Consider the following 20,710-nt stretch of genomic DNA (forward strand, 5'->3'; position numbering starts at 1 on the left):
TTTGCACGTCTAGAGAATGCATGTTAGCAAATGTTAGGACGTCCAGCTATACTCTAGACTGTTCCTTGGCTGTACTTGGTAAGGGAGGCAGTGGTGCAGTGGGAACATCACTGGACTTTGCCCAATTAAGAGGGTGTGTGATGGCTCTGGCTGGGCCAGTACTGAAACCAGCTATTAGAAGGTACACAGAGCAACTTAACGGAATACTCTTCCTTCCTCCGGTATTCCTGCTCTTCCGGTGGAAAAATATTCAGCCTGGCACTGGTGTATCTGCATCATTGTGTAGAGGATCGCAGATGTAAACATTATTCCTATCACTTCTGTGCTGTGAACATCTATGATCCTAAACCAATACACTAAGATCAGTTAGCTTTCGCAATGCTAGTTGCATGTAAATTAATGAGAGAAGGGATTTAACCTTTATGGGCAGTGTTGTATGGAGCCTGTAAGACTGGGAAACATGGCAGGCGGGGTGACTTAATTAGGCAGGGGCCGAAGCCTTGGTTTCGCAATGGTGGACCGCGGAGATTAAGTCACTGGCGTAGCAATGGCGGGTCAGGCCTCACGCCTTCCTGTGGTGGGTTCCTACTTGTCATACGTCTGCACGCCATGAATAATCATTGTGTTCAAACTTACTGAAGTTAAGTCCTGCCTTCAAGATAAAGGGCGTGACGATTCCCGCGGTGGGCGGGACCAGAAAACCCCGCCCAAAGCCAGCGGCACACGGGTTATCTTGCGGCACCCGGGAACCTCGCGGTTTCTTTGCTCGAAGGTGGTGCGCAACTGTCAGCTTGGTGCAGCTGTGTCTGAGGCCAGCGATTTTCTTTGTTGGGCTCTGCGGCACAAGGGAGGGGGAGGGGAGCAGGAGATCGGCAGCTTGCATGGAGGCTCGGGACCGGCAAGGGTGAGTCGGTGGTGGGGGGGGCGGGGTGGGTATTAGGGGCATAGCGAAGTGGCAGAGGGATCCGAGGGAGGACAGACGGTGGGGCTGGGGGGTGCTTGGAGGAGTGAAGTGGGAAAGACCTGGCATCCTGGGTGTGGTGGGGGTGGTGGTGAATGACAGTAAATAATAAGGTAGAGAGTGATGGGGGTGGGGGCGCAGCTTGAGGTAGGGGTGAGGGTCACAGTATGTTGAATTGAGAAAGTAATGAGATTACTGAGGCAGTGGGGTTTGGCAAGTTTTGGCCGTGATGCTGGGACCTCCCTGCTTGACCAGGAGGATTTGTTTTATAGCCCGCCCATACTTGCTGCATTGTCAGCGGGCGGTGCGTTTCAACAATGAAAAGCTTCCTCCGCCGCATAATCGCACCTGTCTTGAGCGTTTAGTTCCGCTCACGCTCCTGGTTCCGCCGTTGGGAATAGCGCACCACAGATAAAACAATGTCCTACATGTGGCCTCAGAGACCCCGTGATGTAGACTTAGGTGGCCCCCAAGGACAAAAAGTTTCCATCCTCTGCCAGATCCATGGCACTGCACATTAGGGCAACATTCATTCATTTAAAAATTGGGCACTTTCCAGTAGGGGCAGGGGGTTGAATCTTTTCCAGGAAAGTACAACAGGCTTCATTTCTTTGTCGTACAGAGGTTGCTTTGATGACATTTTTTTAAGATGTTAAGCTTAGAATCTGTTGGATGTTACCACGTTACATAATGCAACCCTTAATAACGCAGCTATTACCTGCAGGCAATAGTCATTGGGCGGGATTCTCCGCCCCCTCTGCCCGCCACTGGGATCGCCAGGCCCTGCCGAAAGTCAATGGGCTTTTGTCTGGGCCACCGAATCTCCCGCGGCGGGTCCCGCCATGACAGGGCCGGAAAATCCCGGCCATAGAGTTAAAGAATCATTTAAAGCACCGAAGGAGGCCATTCAGCCCATTGAGTCCATGGCCAGGATTTTTCCTATGGTAGGCGGGCTGGGTGAGGTTGGGCATGGAGCCGATCGCCGCCCGCGATCGGCTGCACGCCGCCATTTTGCGCGGGCAGGCCAATTAAGGCCCGCACAGCGTAATATGCGGCCGGTAACGCTCAGCACTACCTGTGCGGGCAGGGGGGAGGAGGGAGAGTCGGGACATGCGCACGGAAGAGCGCAGCGATCTCCCTGAGGCACGGAGCTGCCTGGGGGAGATTGAATGGATAATAAAACAGTTGAATGAATGATGTAAAGATTTATTTGACAGTGTCACATGAGTTGGGACATGCTTGTAAATTTAAGAAAATTTATTCACTTATTTAATAAAAGCTTCAGGAAACCTCATCCCGCCCGTGGATGAGGTTTCCTGAAAAACGCGAAGGCCACTTTGGGCTTTTCGCCTGCCCACCAACCTTAAGTTTGGGCAGGCAGCGTTAAGTGCTTTAATTAATTTCTCAATGGCCTTAATAGGCCATTGTCGGGCCCACCCCCGCACGCTGACTGGAAACTTCAGCCGCGTGTCATCTCCCTGTAGAGCAATCCAATCAGTCCCGTTGCCCACCTCTGTCCACCAAGAAGATCCTGTGAACAATGCAATTTCCCCCTGATCCTTGAGGAAGCAGTGGAATTTGTCAAAAATTAATATATAATCCTGCTGCTATAACACTGCTACATTAATAAAAGCATTCTCAGATAAACAACATTTCCAAATACATTTTTTTTGTGCCTACAACACGCACGTCCCATCAGCAAATAATAAAACACAGTCATGATTTGTTCCAAGTTGAATGATTTGTGATTTAGATTTTATGAATTAATATTTTCACTTTGTAATTTTCACCTATGCTCCAATCTTCAGGGTGCAGTTGGGCAGCCGGGAGCCAGAGGTGAACAAGGACTCATGGGTCAAAGAGTAAGTGACGGATACATTACATATCAGAATAACCTCGCGCTGCCAATATAAAATGATTTTGCAAAAGCTTTCCAGTGGAGTGTCGTGCAGGAGGCCATCGGAAAAGAAAATCTCTCAACTCTTGTACTGTTGAGGTTACTGTTCCACTCTGGCCACGAGCTGAATTCCTGTTTGACCCTCAGACCTCAGGATAAAGCTCTTAGAGTTTCACTTTGCACCAGACTCTCCCTTTCATGTGGCTTGTTGAGAACATGATAGCATATTGGAAGAAGTGCCAAGAAATATGGAATGGCTGCTATATCCTATTTTTGAGCAAAGTCATCAAGGACCTGGGGCTGGGTTCTCCCGCCAGGGGTGTGCAACAGAGGTCGGGACTGTATCCAGGGTCCCAAACCCAGCCCCAAGGGAAACAGTCACTCAGCTGGGATTTTCCCTAGGGCGAACAGTTAATGGCCAGAGGACAGATTCACAGTCCAATTAAGGATGGCGGGCAGGTTCTTGAAGTTGGAGGGCCAACCAGAAGCCTTGCAGCTTGAGGGGTGCAGCAGGCTACAGTGGTAGGTGAGTCTGGATGGAGGTGGCCTCTCTCCAAATTTTTTTAAATCTTTAATTAGAAAATGGACAGCAGTCAGGTCGCCACTGTGGAGGGATGGGAAGGAGCCCCTTCCACAGGCCAGCCTGTGGCTGCTCTGGCAGCAGTCAGGGCCGCTAGACCCGCCTGGAGCATTGTCCACCACCCCTCACCCCTCAGTCCCACTCTGCTGCAGGCTGACCACCAGCAGGCACCTAAGCTGACCCCCCCACCCCCACCCCACCGGTCACCCCCAGGAACCTAGAGGCCAACTGAAAAATCTGAGTCAGCCTCCTTCAGTTTGCCTCAATTATGCTCATAATGATGCCTGATTGGCTTACCTGCCACATGTGGATAGGTAGCCCTGCTGGCTTCCGATTGGACCTACACGAAAATAGCCCGTAGACGGCAAGGAGCCGGGAAACCAGCACATTGACTGGCGGGATCAATTTTAGCTGCCGTCTGTCTCCAATCCCAGCCCAGGTAAGGGCCAAAAACCCAGCCCATGCTCTCAGAAGCCCGAGCGTTATTCCCACCTGATGTTCCTTTGGGCCAAATACGTTGCTTTTCTTTAGGTTATTGGAAAAATGGGCGGGTCAGGCGCCTACATTTCCATTTTCTTTTCCCAGTTTCACAGAGGCTCTTCAACCCAGTCTCGCTGTACAATACAAAAATAAAGTGCTGCCTTGGCTGGGGAGACCCAGGTTATTCTTTGGCCCAGTCCAAGGCCGTCAGTAACTTGAATGCTTTTCAGGGGAAAAGGAAATTCAAGGATGGTCACGCGTACCTCAGATAATTCAGCCAAGAGGGCCGAATCTTTGCTCCCACATGTGGACAAATACGGACACACTGCAGGTCAGCGTGCCGGTTTGCCAGCACCACCCCACCCCCAGACCGTTTTTCCGGAGGTGAGATGGGGCCTGCAAGCAGTAGGCATCCAACTAAACCGGGTATACGGCCTGCTAAGGCTTAATGTCTGAATCCAACCGGAATTTTCCAGTCAGCCCGCAAGATCTCCGTAACGCCGGGAACTAGCCCGGCGGCCTGGAGGCGGCTTCCCGGTGACCAACCAGGGACCAGCCCTCCAGGCAGGCTTTGAATCCCTCCCTCCCTCCCTCCCTCCCTGCCTGCCTGCCTCACCGCAGCCGCAGCCCCAGACCGAACCCCTCCGCAATAGCGACCTGGTTGCTGAGCTGCAGTTTTAATTTATAAGGTTAGAAAGTTGGGGAGAGAGCATGCCTCGAGATGGAGATATCCCCCCCCCACCGCCTCCCCCCTCTTCCACCCTCCCCCCTCCCCCAACCCCCCAACCCCCCACCTCTCTCTCTTACCTGAGCTGTAGGCTGTTGCTCCTTCTGAGCTGATTGGCCCTCCAGCCTCGAGTGCCCGCCCAATGTCTTTAATTGGACGGCGAGCCCACCCTCTGGCCGCTGATTGGCCAGCTCAGGAAAAGAAAATCACAGCCAGGTGAGTGTTCCTCCCGCCAGTGTGGGCTTCTGACCCCCATTTGACTCTGGAGTCAGGGTCCCAACCCAAAATCCTGCTCAGAATGTCTGGTCAACTTGTTGGATGCCCTGAAGCCCAAGGATAGATGATCATATAGGGTCCAGCCTTACAAAATGTTGCCTCTCAGCCTCCTGTATGGCATTCAAGTATTTACTTTTTGTAAACAGATTATTTTTTTTTAAAAATAGATCATTTTCCTTTTAAACTATCCCTGATCAACAATCGAGCTGCTCTAGCCCACTGTATTTCCAAGTCTGACTACTCCAAGGCTGCTTTGAGGGCTGCCTACCACCAGCCAGACATAATTCCCCATTCAAATATCCCACACTTTCAAATCAATCTCTGTCCATACCCCATGGTTCAGAGTCAAGTCCCGCCCCGGGGCTTGAGCGCAAAAATCAAGGCCGACACTCCAGTGCAGCACTGAGGGAGTGCTGCACTGTCGGAGGTGCCATCTTTCACGTGAGAGGTTAAACCGAGGCTCCCGTCTGCCTGCTCGGGTGGAGGTGAAAGATCCCACAGCAACTATTTCAAAGAAGAGCAGGGGAGTTCTCCCCCGGTGTCCTGGCCAATGTTTATCCCTCAGTCAACATCACAAAAAAAAAAGATTATCTGGTCGTTATCACCTTGTTGGCACTTTCTGAGTGCATATTGGTTGCTGCATTTCCTACTTTACAACAGTGACTACAATTCGGGAAGCACTTTATTGGCTTTGAGGCTTCCGGTGGCTGTGAAAAGCGCTGTATAAAAATGCAAGTCTCTCTTTCACTCACTCACTGACACTAGTGACTCCAAGTGATTTTTAGTAGTGACAGCTGCATTATGTTTAGACAATTACCTTGCCCAAACCCGCACATAGCGGACAAAGAGGACAGCTGTGGGCTGTGTATTTGACCTATCCCAAAGGACCAGTTTTCGGATAACTTAGGAGAATTTCCAATTAGGGCCTGTTCAGAGTTTGGTCTTCACGGGCCAACAATTTAAGGATTTCTGGGAGGGATAGTCAACCTTTATCCACTCTCTTGTGTTGTGATTGCAGCATCCCACCTTACTCACGATACAGCATCGACAACATGCCTGAAGTATTTAATTGGTTGCTGAGCACTGTCCTGAGATGGTGAAAGGCACTGCAGAAATTTATTTTTATGTGCTTAATCTCAAAACTTTAACTGCACCGTTGAGTCTCGGGTGAGATAACTCGGTGATGCTGCTTCAATTGTAAACAAATTGTAAACACAATGCATACGAATCAGCCGTGACCTGTTTGAAGGGCAGAGCAGGCTCGACGGGCCGAATGCCCTACGTCTGCTCCTATTTCCTATATTCCTAAATTTATCCATCCGTTCATAATGAGCAGCTGCCAACTGGCTCCTTCTAAAATCGCTCAGTCTCCTTTAACCTTTGCCTTTGGTTTTACAGCTACCCTAATTTAGGGGCTGTGTTTACTTTATCCCTCATTTTGTTAACTTAGTTTAGTTGGTTGACTCTAAAAGAGTTAAAATCACTCAGTACTTTTCTTTTTTTCTCAAGGGAGACCCTGGTCTGGTGGGAGATGATGGACCGGTCGGCATCGATGGGCTCAAGGTAAGAATTTTCAATGATGAATCTGCATGGACTGTAATGTACAAAACAGATGCAGTGTCTCAAAACCACAAGCTTCGGGACCGAGCCCGTGTCGCATTTGGGATCTTGCTGGTTTTCGGGCTGGGCGGCTAATCAAAACTACAACTCGAATTTTCCAGCGCACCCCCCCGCAACCCCCACCCCGCAACCCCCACCCCCAACCCCCCTAACCGCAGCGGGGGCCGGCGAGCCATTGAAATCTCCATGCGCATCGGCAGGACCAGAAGATCCCACCGGCATGAGGGGCTGGAAAATTCCGGCCTACATTATTATTTTCTGAGCGTAGACATGTACCCTGTCCTTGGCAGTCAGCTGAGAATGTAATGACTGCAACAGCTTGTTTGGATCAAAAGCCCTGTAGCTAACATCACACAGATTGCCGCAGCATTGCCCTGCCAGCAGACTCCGGAAAGGTTATTCTCGGCGAGGAAAAACACGGTTCAATTTGTCCTTAAAAAAAAAATGTCCAGTTTTTGGACGTCACCAATTTTCGGATAGCCCGATTTGAGGTACTGTATCTGCACTGTGGGTGCTGGAAATCTGAATATCCACATATGGTTTAAAGAAAATACAGAATTGACTTCAGGGTTCTGGTATATTTAAATTGGAAGAGACCCCTTGAAGACTACAGCAAAATGAATGCAGATTTTGTGAAGACTTTTATTTCTCCTGTTTAGCCTTCTGAATATCTTTCCTTCCTACCCTTTTGCACAGGGCAGTAATTACTCTGTCCCATTCATGTTGTTTACTTGAACCCCATAATCTGGGCTGACATCCCAGTCAGTACTGAAGGAGTGCCACACTGCCAGAGGTCTTTCAAATGAGGCTTTACACTGAGCTCCTACCTGACCTCTCAGGTGGACCTAAAAGACCCTGTGGCCCCCATTTTGAAGAGAGCAGGGGAAAGTTACCCCCGGTATCCTGGCCAATAATTATCCTTCAGCCAACACCATAACATTCTATCTGCTCGTTTATCTCAAGGCTGCCTGAGGGACCTCACTGTGTGCCAGTTGGTTGCCACGCTACCTACGATACAACATTGACAACATGTCTAAAAGTATTTCATTGGCTGCTGAGCACTTTGGGATGTCCTGAGATGGTGAAAGGCACTATAGAAATGTATTTTTATGTACAAATGCTAATTTTTGTTTGTGGAATGCTACTATTTTCTTAGAGTGGCATTTTACAATGCCGAAAGGGTAGCGACCATGGGCAGAATTGTCCCAGATTTGCACTAAGCGTGGTGGTGGGCGAGTAAAACCATGTTTTACCCGCTGGCCGCTTTCCGATGGCCGCTTCTTACGCTGTATCGTCCCAAACCTGCCGCATTAATTATGCATCTTGGGAATCAAGCCGCTTCCATGGTGGGCAGGCTCCAATTCGCCCGCACACCATCACCTCGCCACTTCATCACGCCGGGCGCCATATTTAAAGTACAGCCACGCACACACCTCTCAGGGCTTCCAGCCCAGGACTGCCCCAAAAGGCAAGAAGGTTGCAGCCCCCAGGTTTAGTGACGTGTCCCCTGAGCGCCTTTGAACGCTGTGGAGGCGCCGCGGCGATGTCCTCCACCCCCCACTCTGGCCGCAGGAGGGGCAGCAACATTATCACACCGGCGGTGGCAGTGGTGATCAGTGCCAATGCTGCACAGAAGAGGTTGGCCATCCAATGCAGATAGAGGATGAATGATCTCATCTGTGCCACCAGGGTAAGGCAACCATCTCATCACTCTAAACTCATATACTCAAGCCCATCACACATTCACTGACATCTCACTCACTGCCAGCTCAAGGGACATCACCGCTCACTCTCTCACACACACCCTCACGTCTCCATCTGGCCTCATCTCCTCTGGAGACTGCCTCCTCAGCCCTCACCATCTTGTGGCCACTTGCACGGATCAACTTGTGCCCCCAGAACACACCCCGGGACACCCTCCTTCCCCAGTACAGCCCTCGTCCTGCAGCCCCTTCCCTTGCCTGAGGCCACTTCCCCAAGCAAGCCCTAGCCCTGCAGCTGTACAAAGCCACCCCTGGTTTACAGCTGGTCTGGTAAGTAGAGACCTGCCATGAGCCCCCTGACTAAAAGTGATGTGGTGCTGTCTGTGAAGCCTGGCGCTGATGACTGCGAGTGCTGCCCGAAGCAAGATAGGTAAACAAACCCCGAAGTCCCGAGCAGCTCGCCAGATACACGCCACTTATGTACAGTTGTGAAACATGTCGGAGTGCAATTGCACCGACGTGGGCGGACGATCCAGCGTGGTGGGGTGGGGGGGGTGGGTGAGTCCGGCAGGCTAGCCATGGAATGATTTGCAGATATATTACAATGAGGTTCCCGACATCCAATGGCGGGAAACACTTCCCACCATCGACGGGCTGAGCAGACGATCGCAAACTGGTTTCACGACGTGGTGAAACTGATCTTTGGCCTTCTCGCCATATTGCCCGTTCACGTTGCCGAGCACGCCCGACGCCAGCGGGCACAGAGGATTCCGCCCCGTATCTTGCCTTCTAATTAATAAGTCGGAAGGCTGGTTTCAGAAAGTGGATGCTTATGTCCCAATTCTGATTTTAGTGACTGATGTCAGTATAACAGAGCACAGAAATTGGAAGGTTTAATACACTGAACTGCTTTTGTGTTAGCTGGCTCACCAAAAACCTCTTGCAAATACGATGAGTCCAAGTTAAAATTGGCTTCTTGTCTGCAAAGAATAGAATGCATGACCACACATTAGACTTTTTTGTTGGCAAAGTTAAAACCCATAAGACTAAAGAGACAGTGGCAGCATGGATACAAAGTTGAATAAGGGACAGAGAGCAGTGATGAACAGTTGTCTCTCAGACTGGATGGAAATGTGCATTGGTGTTCCCCAGGAATTGCTATTAGGATGACTGCTGCTTTTGGTATATGTTAGCGGCCTGGGCTTTGGTATACAGGCCATCATTTTAAAGTTTGCAGATGATACAAAACTTGGAAATATAATAAACAGTGAGGAGGATAGTGAGAGACTTCAGGAGAACATAGACTGGTGAAATGGGCAGATGAAATTTCACACAGGGAAGTGTGAAGTGATGTATTTTGGTAGAAAGAATGAGGAGAGGCTAAATGATACAATTTTAAAGGGGGTTTTGGAGTAAGAGACCTGGGATGCATGTACACAGACCTTTGAAGGTGGCAGGACAAGTTGAGAAGCCTGTTAAAATTGCAAATGGAATACTCAACTTTATTAATAGAGGAATATGAACATACGAAATAGGAGCAGAAGTAGGCCATTCGGCCCCTCCCGACAGATCCACCATTCAATAAGATCATGGCTGATCTGTTTGTGTTTTGAATTCCGCATTCCAATCGACACCCAAATAGAGTCCAAAAGCAAGGAATTTATGCAACACCTTTATAAAGCACTAGTTCGGCCTCAGCTGGACAACACCGAGTCTGAGCAACATCCTTTTCAGGAAGAATGGCAAGAGCTTGGAGACTATACTGAAGAGATTTACAGGTATGGACCTGGTTGAGGGGCTTCAGTCCTGTGACGAGACTAGAGAAGCCGGGATTGTTTCCCTTAGAGCAGAGAAGGTGAAGAGGAAACCTGCTAGACATGTTCAAATTCATGAATGGCTTCAATAGAGTAAATAGGTAGAAACCGTTTCCACTAGCAGAACGGTCAGTAACCAGAGGACAGGTGATTGGAACAATAAAACGGGCAATATAAGGAAACTTTATTTTACCATAGCGAGTTATTGCGATCTGGAATGCACTGCCTGAAAGGGCAGTGGGAACAGATTCAGTAATAACTTTCAAAAGAGAATAGGGTAAATACTTGCAGGGAAACAAATTACAGGGAGATGGGAAAAGAGCAGGCAAGTGGGATTTGTTGGATAGCTCTACAATAGAGCCAGCACAGGCACAATGGGCTGAATGGCCTCTTTCTTTACTGCACTGTTCTATGAATCTCTGAAAGAGTGATCAGTGGCCTCCTGCAAAATTAGTTATTCTTCAGCTGCAGCGCCATTGAGACATTATTTAGAGTAGTATAGGTGGTCTGGGTGCTGTCATATAGGCAGTGTCGTTAGAGTATATGCTTTTTAAAAATTATTTAGGGTGTGGGCATCACTGGCAAGGCCAGCATTTGTTGTCCATCCTTAATTGCCCTTGAACTGAAAAGCTAGGCCATTTCAGAGGGCAGTCAAGAGTCAACCATATTGCTATGGGTCTGGAGTCACATGTAGCCCAGACTAGGTAAGGATGGCAGGTTTCCTTCCCTAAAGGACATTAGTGAATGAGATGCCTTTTTACGACAATTGGTGAGAGTTTCATGGTCACCATTACTGAGACTAGCTTTCGATCCTAGATTTTATTGAAGTTAATTTTCACCAGCTACCATGATGGGACTTGAACCCATGTCCCCAGAACAATATGTGAATATGACTTCATATGTGGTCTGACTTCAGCAGTAGTGCTTCTCCCAATCCAGAGACAAATCCTGGAAAGCAATATCAACCTCATGACTCCATTTTCATGACCGCTAAACCCCTTTTCCAATTTTCTCCTTCATCCTCCATCCTCACCTCTGATTCTAGATGTCCACCTCCAATGTCCCTAGCTCTCTTTCAAGCCGACCTCTTCATACACAACGTTCTTTACATATACAGGATTAATTCCCATCTCCTTCATGCTCCTTTGACCTCCTGTTTAACCAAGCACCTGACTACTCAACTGCCCCAGTTCTTAGCAGTATTGTCAACTTCTCCATGACTTTATTGTTTCCATCCCTTTGAAAATTGCCATGTTGTCCCTCTCATTTAACCCCTCCCTTAACTCCTCAAGCTTCCCAATTTATCACCCTATCTCTAACCTCTCCATTCTGTCCAAGGTTCCTCTGCATCTTTAACATGCAACTACATACTCAGTTCTCCCACCACTTCCTGTACTCCCTCCAAGTATCCCATAGCACCAGGACTGGGACCTCTCAGGATAAAGTCATAACAATGTAAGAAGTAGGAGCAGGAGTAGACCGCAGCTCCTCGGGCCTGCTCCACCATTTATGGCTGACCTTGAGCTCCACTTTCCCGCCTGCTCCCTTGATTCCTCGAGAAACAAAAAATCTGTCTTTCTCAGCCTTTATCATACTTGGTGACTGAGCACCCACAACTCTCTGGTGCAGAGAATTCCAAAGATTGACAACCTTTGAGTGAAGAAATTTCTCCTCATGCTCTGCCCTAAATGATCGGCCCCTTATCCTGAGATTGTGACCCCATGACCTAGATCCCCCCAAGCCGGGGCAAAGCAGCCTCTCAGCATCCACCCTTGTCAGGCCCCTTTATGTTTCAATGAGATCACCATGTCACCAATGGTATCTTGCGCAAAAACAATTGGCTGTCTCTCCTAAACAGTTTCTCATGAAAACAACACTTAAAAAGGAGCAGGACAAGGAGATGGAAAGCGGAAACACGAGGACACACAGAGGAAAAAAATAGAAAGAGCAGTACAGTGCCGAGGTGGAAAGGGATGGTTAACTGGCAGAAGTGATATAAACAACAACTGACATTGCCAACAATTCTAACCAAAAATGGAATATCTGTGGAGACAACTTTGACGAGGAATCCAGCCTACTCCTGTTAATTCAACGTCCTTTTTCTTTACTTAAGGCTGTGCATATTTATGCCGCAGCACTAGAGGGAGCACTTCCTGCATATGCTCCAACGCAGCTGCCATAGATAGGAGTTAGTGTCGCATCCACTGCATGCTCCACCCTAAAGGTATCCCTGAAAATGATGACCAGGCTAGCAAAACCGTGACAGAGTAAGAGATGAGAAAGTAGCAACAGTCCCAGCAACAATATCTGATTCTCTAGAAGCTAAATCCAGGCGCCTCCCAATGAATGTGTCAGCAACACTTCATGATGCAACAAACATTAACTGGCAAAGAACTCTTCCCAAACTCTCTTGTCAAAAAGTTTATTGTTCAATTAATTGAGTGCAGTTTATTACCTTCTTAAATAAAATGTTAAATTTTAAAAAATTATCACCCAATTTAGGGCTTGACACCACGACCCCGGCTTTAAGACTCCCATTAACTACCCAGTGAGCTAGTCAGGCCGCATAGGAACTTGCTCCACAAAGACTTTCCAACCTGGGTGACAACTTGTGGCCCGAAACTTTTCAAACTTCTGCCCCCCCACCGCCCCCCCACCAACACCTCCACAAAAACACTTTTGAACAAGGTAGTTTTGGCACAGTTCTTTGTGGCCTTCGGAGTTTCAAACTTCACCAATAGTCCTGCCGCCTGCCAACTAGAAAAGCATCAGGAATAGTCAGGATCCAATAATCCAAATGGCATTATATGACGCAGTAGCTTTTCCAAGCTTAATTTGAATTATCCATTGCTAAGAACCAGCAGAAATGGACTGCAAATCACAATTCTAAGCTCACTGTTTGTTTTCTCCACCTCATCCATTCAACCTCTGTTGAGAGATTATGTACAATCTTCCTTCTCTCTAACCAATTTATTGAATCGCTTGGAAAAAGCTGAGCAGGGTGGACAGAGCTAAACTCAGGCTTCTCTAAGGTAACCCTGTGACACTCCAAAATTTCCAAAACATATATGTAGTTATATTCCAAAAATTCACAACCCTCTAGGTGAAGAAAATTCTCCTCATCTCAGTCCTAAATGATCGATCTCTTATCCTGATACTGTGTTCTAAATTCCCCAATCAGGGGGAACAACCTTTCAGTGACAGGTTGTTATTTATACTAATTGATCTTCTGTACAATTGCACAATGAGAGTGAAAACCAAGCCTAGTCTTCAGTTCCAATTATTATGACACAGCTGATGGTGTGCCGTTCAAATCCCAGAGGGAAACTTGAAACAACTGTCGTAACCCATTTTTGCAATTTGTATGTTTCGCGATGCAGGCTTTGAATTCAGTAGTAATAAGACCACTGAGTCTCAAGATGTTTTTATAAAACTAAATTAAACATTTATTAATGCAAGAAAGATTGTAAACACATACATATGTCTACAAAATGACTACTATAATAACTACACAAAAATCCTCCAATTAATCTGACTCTCAGTTACACCCCCTTTAAGGCAACAGTAAATCTCATAGATTTGAACAGGCACCAGGCTAAGCACACCCTGGACAGTCACATTCAAAATGAGTTTCTTTCAGCTCTGGGCCCTTGCAGACAGACTTGAGGCTTACAGGCTGGAGGTTTCTCACACTTGTTGGATCTCAAAATGCCTCTACCTTATACACAATCTCCTTTCCCCTTTATGCATATGAATGTAAATTTTCCATTATATCACTAGGCTTTTAACTTTGCCTCGTCTAACAATAACATCTTTTCATCCCACCAATTTTATTAATAAAAAATAAACACATTGCTTGGCGTCTTCTAGCTAGGTGCAAGATTTCACCCGCAGTCTTGAGTGGTTTCTTTTAACAACTGCAAATTTACACTTTACCTTCTACCCTCCTTACGTTTACCTAATTAACATCTCAAAATTAATATACGTCAAAGCACCCAGACAAGCTGGCTTTAATCCAATTAAGACACACACAGACCACACACATAGAGATAGCCCCCACTAGAACTCTATTTTAAAATAATCTCCAGTAACATTATTGTATCTTTTTGACATTCTCCAATATATATGCAAATCCTTGGTATCAGCAGAAATCATTCCAATTCAGTGTCCAGGTTTTAAATTAGAGAGTGGAGTATAATTCAACCAGGGCATGCAGAGTGATTATGTCTCCATTTTGAAGGCCTTTCTTGCTGTAATTACACCCTCCTTCCAGCGCTAGTGCAGCACCACCAGGGGTAGGGATTGAGCAGTGTGAGAAGAAGAGTTTACTGCTTGACAGGTTTACATAGACATTTTCCATTATAAATGTGGACATAGGAATTTATGTTGGAAAAAAGCATATTGGAGAAATTACACTGACAAGATTTTTAATACACTGTAGTTGTTAAACAGCTAACCGACTGCAATTGGAAGCAGAGAATTAGAATTGCTGGAGTGTTGCCATTTCTTTACTAAGCAGCTGGGAGATGTAAAATTGCAGTGCTTAAATACACAGGAACATGGGAATAGAAGGAGGCCAATTAACCCTTCGAGCCTGTTCCACTATTCAGTGTGATTATGGCTTATCTGTGACCTAACTCCAGTTACCCACTTTGTCCCATATTCTTTAACACCTTATTGTGTGCTGCAGCAAAACCATAGCAAGTCAGGTTCACAGAGGCTGTTTCCATTCTAAATGTGGATGGACACAAGAACTTGTAAAAAGAAGTGTTCACAGATGTAAATTTTAATATATTACTTTTTGAGCTCCTGTACTATTGCTGTGGGCACATGTAGTCTTCAGGTGAAGTGGGGTTAAAGGGTGAAGTATAATTCGACCACTGGGACTCATTATCAACATCCTGGGGGTTAACATTGACCAGAAATTGAACTGGACCAGCCATATAAATACTGTGGCTACAAGAGCAGGTCAGAAGCCCTGTATTCTGTGGCAAGTAACTCACCTCCTGACTCCCCAATGCCTGTTCACCATCTTCAAAGCACAAGTCAGGAGTGTGATGGAATACTCCCCACTTGCCTGGATGAGTGCAGCTCCAACAATACTCAAGAAGCTCGACATCATCCAGGACAAAGCAGTTCACTTGATTGGCACCACATCCACAAACATTCACTGCCTCCACCACAACGCACAGTAGCAGCAGTGTGTACCATCTACAAGATGCACTGCAGGAACTCACCAAGGCTCCTCAGACAGCACCTTCCAAACTCGTGACCTCCACCAACTAGAAGGACAAGGGCAGCAGATAGATGGAAACACCACCACCTGCAAATTCCCCTCCAAGCCACACTCCATCCTGACTTGGAACTATATTGCCGTTCCTTCACTGTCTCTGGGCCAAAATCCTGGAACTCCCACCCTAATAGCACTGTGGGTGTACCTACGCCATATGGATTGCAATGGTTCAAAAAGACAGCTCCCCACCACCTTCTCAAGAGCAATTAATGCTGGCCTAGCCAGCGACACCCACATCCCGTGAAAGAATTTATTTAAAAAGATGTAATTCTGTTGTGGTTTCATGTCTTACATCAGGTCCTTATTTTTATATTTCCTTTAAAAATTCCAATGTCCACATTTATAATGGAAGCTGGGGGAGGTGTAATTACAGTATGACGAGCTTACGCAGGCTTACATTGCAAAACAGTTTATAATGGAAAAAGTTGCCGGGAAGCACATGAAAACATAGCATTTTTAATATATTATATCAACATTGATAACCAACCAGGTACATTTCACACATCCATGCCCTTCTGTAGATCACTTGTCTTGTCTTTTAACAGAACTTATGCTTGTAGGCTTAATCACACATCTCTGTACCTTTTTTTTAAGGAATTAATCTGCCTTGACTGTCCCTACCTGAAAGACTTTGCTGGAGAAATTTATTTTCAAAAGTGAGGTCTGCCTTGCAGCTTGTTAAAACATACTTATGTCCTTTAGTTCCATGATTATGGCTGACGTCATATAAACCTGCTGAAATCTACATTGACCAATGCTTCCTGCAGCATTTCAAAGATGTAGAATATATCCAGTCTCGATATTCTTTCTTTAGTGAAAAGAGGTCCACCTCCCTGAACCTTTCATTTGATAACTGTTAATCCCCAAAATCAATGAAGAGTGCTGGAGGGCATGCCAGGAGCAGCACCAAGCATACCTAAAAAATGCGGTGTCAACCTGGTGAAGCAACAACACAGGACTACTTACGTGCCAAACAGCATAAGCAGCAAGTGATAGACTGAGCTAAGCGATCCCACAACCAACAGATCTGTTCTAAGCTCTGCAGTCCTGCCACATCCAGTCGTGAATGGCGGTGGACAATTAAACAACTCACTGGAGGAGGAGGCTCCACAAATATCCCCATCCTCAATGATGGAGGAGCCCAGCACATCAGTGCAAAAGATAAGGCTGAAGCATTCGCAACAATTTTCAGCCAGAAGTGCCGAGTGGATGATCCATCTCCACCTCCTCCGGTGCTCCCCAGCATCATAGATGCCAGTCTTCAGACAATTTGATTCGCTCCACGTGATATCAAGGAATGGCTGAAGGCGCTGGATACTGCAAAGGCTATGGGCCCTGACAATATTCTGGCAATAGTACTGAAGACTTCTGCTCCAGAACTTGCCGCACCCCTAGCCAAGCTGTTCCAGTACAGCTACAACACTGGCATCTATTTGGCTATGTGAAAAATTGCCCAGGTATGTCCTGTACACAAAAAGAAGGACAAGTCCAAACCGGGCAATTACCGTCCCATCAGTCTATTCTCGATCATCAATAAAGCAATGGAAGGGGTCATCAACAGTGCTATCAAGTGGCACTTGCTTAGCAATAACCTGCTCACTGATGCCCAGCTTGAGTTCTGCTAGGGCCACTTAGCTCTTGACCTCATTACAGTCTTGGTTTAAACGTGGAAAAATTAGCTGAACTCCCGAAACGAGATGGGAGTGACTGCCCTTGACATCAAGGCAGCATTTGACCGAGTGTGGCATTAAGGAGCCCTAGCAAAACTGGAGTCAATGGGAATCAGGGAGGAAACTCTCACTGGTTGGAGTTATACCTAGCACAAAGGAAGATGGTTGTGATTGTTGGAGGTCAGTCATCTCAGCTCCAGGACATCACTGCAGGAGTTCCTCAGGGTAGTGTCCTTGGTCCAACCATCTTCAGCTGCTTCATCAATGACCTTCCATCATAAGGTCAGAAGTGGGGATGTTCACTGATGATTGCACAATGTTCAGCACCATTCACAACTCCTCAGATACTGGAGAAGTCCATGTCCAAATGCAGCAAGACCTGGACAATATCCAGGCTTGAGCTGACAAGTGGCAAGTAACATTTGCGCCACACAAGTGTCAGGCAATGATCATCTGCAACAAGAGAGAATCCAGCCATCACCCCTTAATGTTCAATGCCATTACCATCACTGAATCCCCCACTATCAACATCCTGGGAGTTACCATTGACCTGAACCTGAACTGGACTAGCCATATAAATACTGTGGCTACAAGAGAAGGTCAGAGGCTAGGAATCATGCGACGAGTAACTCATCACCTGACTCCTCAAAGCCTGTCCACCATCTACAAGGCTCAAATCAGGAATGTGATGGAATGCTCCCCACTTGCCTGGATGAGTGCAGCTCCTACAACACTGAAGAAGCTGGACACCATCCAGGACAAAGCAGTCCACATGATTGGCACCACATCCACAAACATTCACTCCCTCCACCACCAATGTACGGTAGCAGCAGTGTGTACCATCTACAAGATGCACTGCAGGAATTCACCAAGGCTCCTTAGATAGCACCTTCCAAACCCACGACCACTACCACCTAGAAGGACAAGGGCAGCAGATAAATGGGAATACCACCACCTGGAAGTTCCCCTTCAAGTCACTCACCATCCTAACTTGGAAATATATTACCGTTCCTTCACTGTCGCTGAGTCAAAATCCTGGAACTCCCTTCCTAACAGCACTGTGGGTGTACCTACACCACATGGAACTGTAGCGGTTCAAGAAGGCAGCTCACCACCACCACCTTCTTAAGGGCAATTAGGGATGGGCAATAAATGCTGGCCCAGCCAGTGAAGCGCACATCCTGTGAATGAATTTTTAAAAAATCATCCAGGTAACTCCTCCATGGACCATCTTGAATGAATCAGTATCAGTTTGAAGGAAAAACATACTTAATCTCTTGCTGTTTATATAGGAGGGGGAGGCCTGCCATATCCCCAATTAAACATCAGCATCGACCCAACGCATGAGATGGGAGGTCTATATCAATTTCTGAGATCAACAAAGGAATTACTTGTTAGAGTTCATGGGAAAGAACATCAAAGCTAGCTTGTTTGCATCTTAACTACCTATAATCTTGCAGCTTTATTTCAGTAACTATCATGAGTACACAATGGGGAGATCTTGTCGGGCAGAGTGCAGCATTCCTGTCTCTGAGCCATAAACTACTCGGCCAAGAAAATTGGAGCCTCTACCATACTCCATTGATAGACCTGGACTATGACATGTATGTAAAGGTGTGTGTTGCCACAGCAACTCAGACTCCTTAGCCGGGGCACTGGTTGGCACAGTTAGCTGGGCAGCCAGTGTGGATCAGATTGGTGCCAACAGCACGGGGTTCGATCTCCCCGTTCCGGCTGAGGTGGAGTTGGACTTGCCTCCTTGCCCTACCCATGGTGAAGATCGTGGTGCTGTGGGTCGGACCTGTCTTCAGGCAGAGAACTGAAGAAGAATAATACACAATGGTTTAAAACACAACATTTAAAGGTAACTCATGTCTTGAGCAACACTAAACATCAGCCAGCCTGGCCCAGTAATAGGCTATGGAGTTTCCATTGGAATCTAGAATTCTGCATGTCTCTATAAACGTATTACAAGCCAGGGCCCTGGGGGATCAAGAGCTGGAAGATGACCAGGTACACTTGAACCAACAGCATTCAAGACCTCAGCTTAACATTTCACCTGACGAATAACACCTCCAACATTGAAGCCACCTCTTAGTGGAGTGTCAACTTGTCCTGAAGCAGACAATCTTTTGACTCCGTATTCTGCTAAGAAAAGACAGTATTCTGGAATTTCCTCGTGCTTTCAAAATATATTCGCCCAGATCTCCAAAGCAGCGGCAATGATCGTCGGATTGACACTGTGATCAAAAATTCCCCCGATTCGACACCGCTGCATATTTCTACTGGGACCTTCCGAGCCCAGCTTCCACAGAAACGGGCAGTGTCCATCGAAGCGGAGTTAGCAGAAGACAGGACATGCCCTTTTTTACGGCACTCACTGCCATATAGTAAGTTTAAAGGTGTAGTATGAATGTTAGTGGATGTGTGAGTGGTTGAGATGAGGTGGACAGGGTGGGTGAGGTGGGTAGGTTGGGTAAGGTGGACAGGGTGGGTGAGGTGGACAGGGTGGGTGAGGTGGACAGGGTGGGTGAGATGGGTAGGGTGGGTGAGGTGGACAGGGTGGGTGAGATGGGTAGGGTGGGTGAGGTGGACAGGGTGGGTGAGGTCGGGAGGGTGGGTGAAGTGAACAGGGTGGGTGTGGTGGGCAGTGTGAGTGTGGTGGACAGGGTGGGTGGGGTGGGAAGTGTGGGTGAGGTGGACAGGGTAGGTGAGGTGGACAGGGTGGGTGAGGTGGACAGGGTGGGTGAGGTGGACAGGGTGGGTGAGGTGGGCAAGGTGGGTAAGGTGGACAGGGTGGGTGAGGTGGGCAGTGTGGATGAGGTGAGTAGGGTGGGTGAGGTCAGGAGGGTGGGTGAGGTGGACAGGGTGGGCGAGGTGGGCAGGGTGGGTGAGGTCGGGAGGGTGGGTGAGGTGGACAGGGTGGGCGAGGTGGACAGGGTGGGCGAGGTAGGCAGGGTGGGTGAGGTGAGTAGGGTGGGTGAGGTCGGGAGGGTGGGCGAGGTGGACAGTGTGGGCGAGGTAGGCAGGGTGGGTGAGGTCGGGAGGGTGGGCGAGGTGGACAGGGTGGGCGAGGTCGGGAGGGTGGGCGAGGTGGACAGGGTGGGCGAGGTAGGCAGGGTGGGTGAGGTGAGTAGGGTGGGTGAGGTCGGGAGGGTGGGTGAGGTGAGTAGGGTGGGTGAGGTCAGGAGGGTGGGCGAGGTGGACAGGATGGGCGAGGTAGGCAGGGTGGGCGAGGTGGACAGGGTGGGCGAGGTAGGCAGGGTGGGCAAGGTGGACAGGGTGGGCGAGGTAGGCAGGGTGGGTGAGGTGGGCAGTGTGGGTGAGGTCGGGAGGGTGGGTGAGGTCAGGAGGGTGGGCGAGGTGGACAGGGTGGGCAAGGTAGGCAGGGTGGGTGAGGTCGGGTGGGTGGGTGAAGTGAGTAAGGTGGGTGAGATGGACAGGGTGGGTGAGGTGGACAGGGTGGGTGAAGTAGACAGGGTGGGTGAGGTGGACAGGGTGGGTGAGGTGGACAGGGTGGGTGAGGTGAACAGGGTGGGTGAAGTGGCAGGTGGATGAGGTGGATGGTGTAGATGAGTGGGCAGTTGGAATTGCAGGAGGTGGTCAGGGGGGTAGTCAGGTTGTCGGGATAATGGGGCAGGGGTCAGGGGGTATGCCTGGGGAGTCAGCTGTTTAGTTACCCGGGACTA

The 20,710-nt window shown here is 48.1% G+C and overlaps 1 protein-coding gene across 2 annotated transcripts in view; it reads left to right on the forward strand.

The window, feature by feature from the left end:
• col27a1b (collagen, type XXVII, alpha 1b) overlaps positions 1 to 20,710 on the forward strand; it is a 605,111-nt gene that overhangs the window by 461,235 nt on the left and 123,166 nt on the right. For both annotated transcript variants that reach the window (XM_078550110.1, XM_078550108.1), the window contains exons 35-36: positions 2,770 to 2,823; positions 6,431 to 6,484. In XM_078550110.1, coding sequence (XP_078406236.1) covers positions 2,770 to 2,823; positions 6,431 to 6,484 — 108 coding nt within the window. The remainder of the gene's footprint in view (positions 1 to 2,769; positions 2,824 to 6,430; positions 6,485 to 20,710) is intronic.

The sequence above is a fragment of the Cetorhinus maximus genome, chromosome 10 (assembly GCF_964194155.1).
Source record: "Cetorhinus maximus chromosome 10, sCetMax3.hap1.1, whole genome shotgun sequence".
Classification (NCBI taxonomy): domain Eukaryota; kingdom Metazoa; phylum Chordata; class Chondrichthyes; order Lamniformes; family Cetorhinidae; genus Cetorhinus; species Cetorhinus maximus.